The 1,169-nt window shown below is 51.7% G+C and overlaps 1 protein-coding gene across 1 annotated transcript in view; it reads right to left on the bottom strand.

The window, feature by feature from the left end:
- RNFT1 (ring finger protein, transmembrane 1) overlaps positions 1 to 475 on the bottom strand; it is a 5,529-nt gene extending 5,054 nt beyond the window's left edge. The window contains exon 1 of the mRNA XM_009076859.1: positions 103 to 475. Within this exon, the coding sequence (XP_009075107.1) occupies positions 103 to 475 (373 nt within the window). The remainder of the gene's footprint in view (positions 1 to 102) is intronic.
- Between the last annotated feature and the right edge of the window lie 694 nt (positions 476 to 1,169).

Below are 1,169 nucleotides of genomic sequence, written 5' to 3'. Positions count from 1 at the left end.
GCTGAAAAAAGCAAATCAAAATAAAGCTAAAAGTCAATTGCATTATATTCCAGGCATGGCTATTAGTGCCTCTCTTGGGGGGGAGAGGTGGTTATACTGTACCAACGATATGCTGCATGATGAGTTTGACACAGAGGATCAGGACATAGGGCAGACTTTTGTGCAGCCAGTGCAGGAGGTATCTGAGCTCTGACAGGGAGCTGCCGCCGTGCTCCTCTGAGTCTGGAGTGGGATCATCTGGCCCTGCTGCCTCCGCGTGGCTGTGTCCGTGGGAGCGGCTCTGGGAGCTCCTGGAGGCTCTGGAGCTTGTGTTCTCCATGGTTTCTCCCACAGCAGGGCTCAGCTGGATGTGCACATCCGTGCCATGGTGGCAGGAGCTGTCCCCTGGCAGCGTCGTTCCGTGGGTGCTCGGAGAGGAGAGAGAGTCCTCACCGCTCCCGTGGATGCTGTGGAAGTGGCTGCAGTTGGGCTGCATGGTGGGATTGTTTGCTGCTCCTGATGGTTCTTTGTTTGTGTCTCCTAGAAAGGGATATAAAAAGTGGGAATGCAGTTTATTGCACTGAGTGATTGCCTGGAGCACAGAATTCTCAGAGCTGGAAAGGACCCATGAGGATCATCGAGTCCAACTCTTGGCTCAGCACAGGACATCCCTGAGGATCACACCGTGAAGACAAGATTCTCTGAGACACTGTGTTCCATTCCACAGGACAACCTGCTGTGTGCCATATGAAGTGATTTCCTTCCCTCCACATGCACACTGCCCAGCCTGCAGTGAACCTCTGCCTTGGCAACAGCTAAAGCTGCTTCAGTGCAGCTCAGAACAACAAAACCTTGTGGACAGGAGACCTGCACGAGCCTGTACAGAAGAGATCTCAGAAGGGCTGCAAAATTTCCCAGAAACAGTACCAGCAGTAGGCCAGAGCAGCAAACCCTGCTGGGAAGGAGCAGATACATTTACATGCACCCATGAAAGGGTGAACACTGGTTCAGACATGTCCAGCCAAAACAGTGCGTGCTCAAAACTGAGCTCTCAAAACTCTCCATTATGAGATTAATGAGATTATCCTGTCTGGGGAAGGGAGCAGAACCAGGTTAGGCCATTTCCTAAGCAGCATTTCAAACACTCTGGACCATACAGCCTAGGTGAAAAATGAAATGCAGCCAACAAG

Source organism: Acanthisitta chloris, unplaced genomic scaffold (genome assembly GCF_000695815.1).
Source record: "Acanthisitta chloris isolate BGI_N310 unplaced genomic scaffold, ASM69581v1 scaffold14440, whole genome shotgun sequence".
Classification (NCBI taxonomy): Eukaryota; Metazoa; Chordata; class Aves; order Passeriformes; family Acanthisittidae; genus Acanthisitta; species Acanthisitta chloris.
The sequence above is the reverse complement of the archived record's forward strand: the minus strand, read 5'-3'. Positions and strand labels throughout refer to the sequence as shown.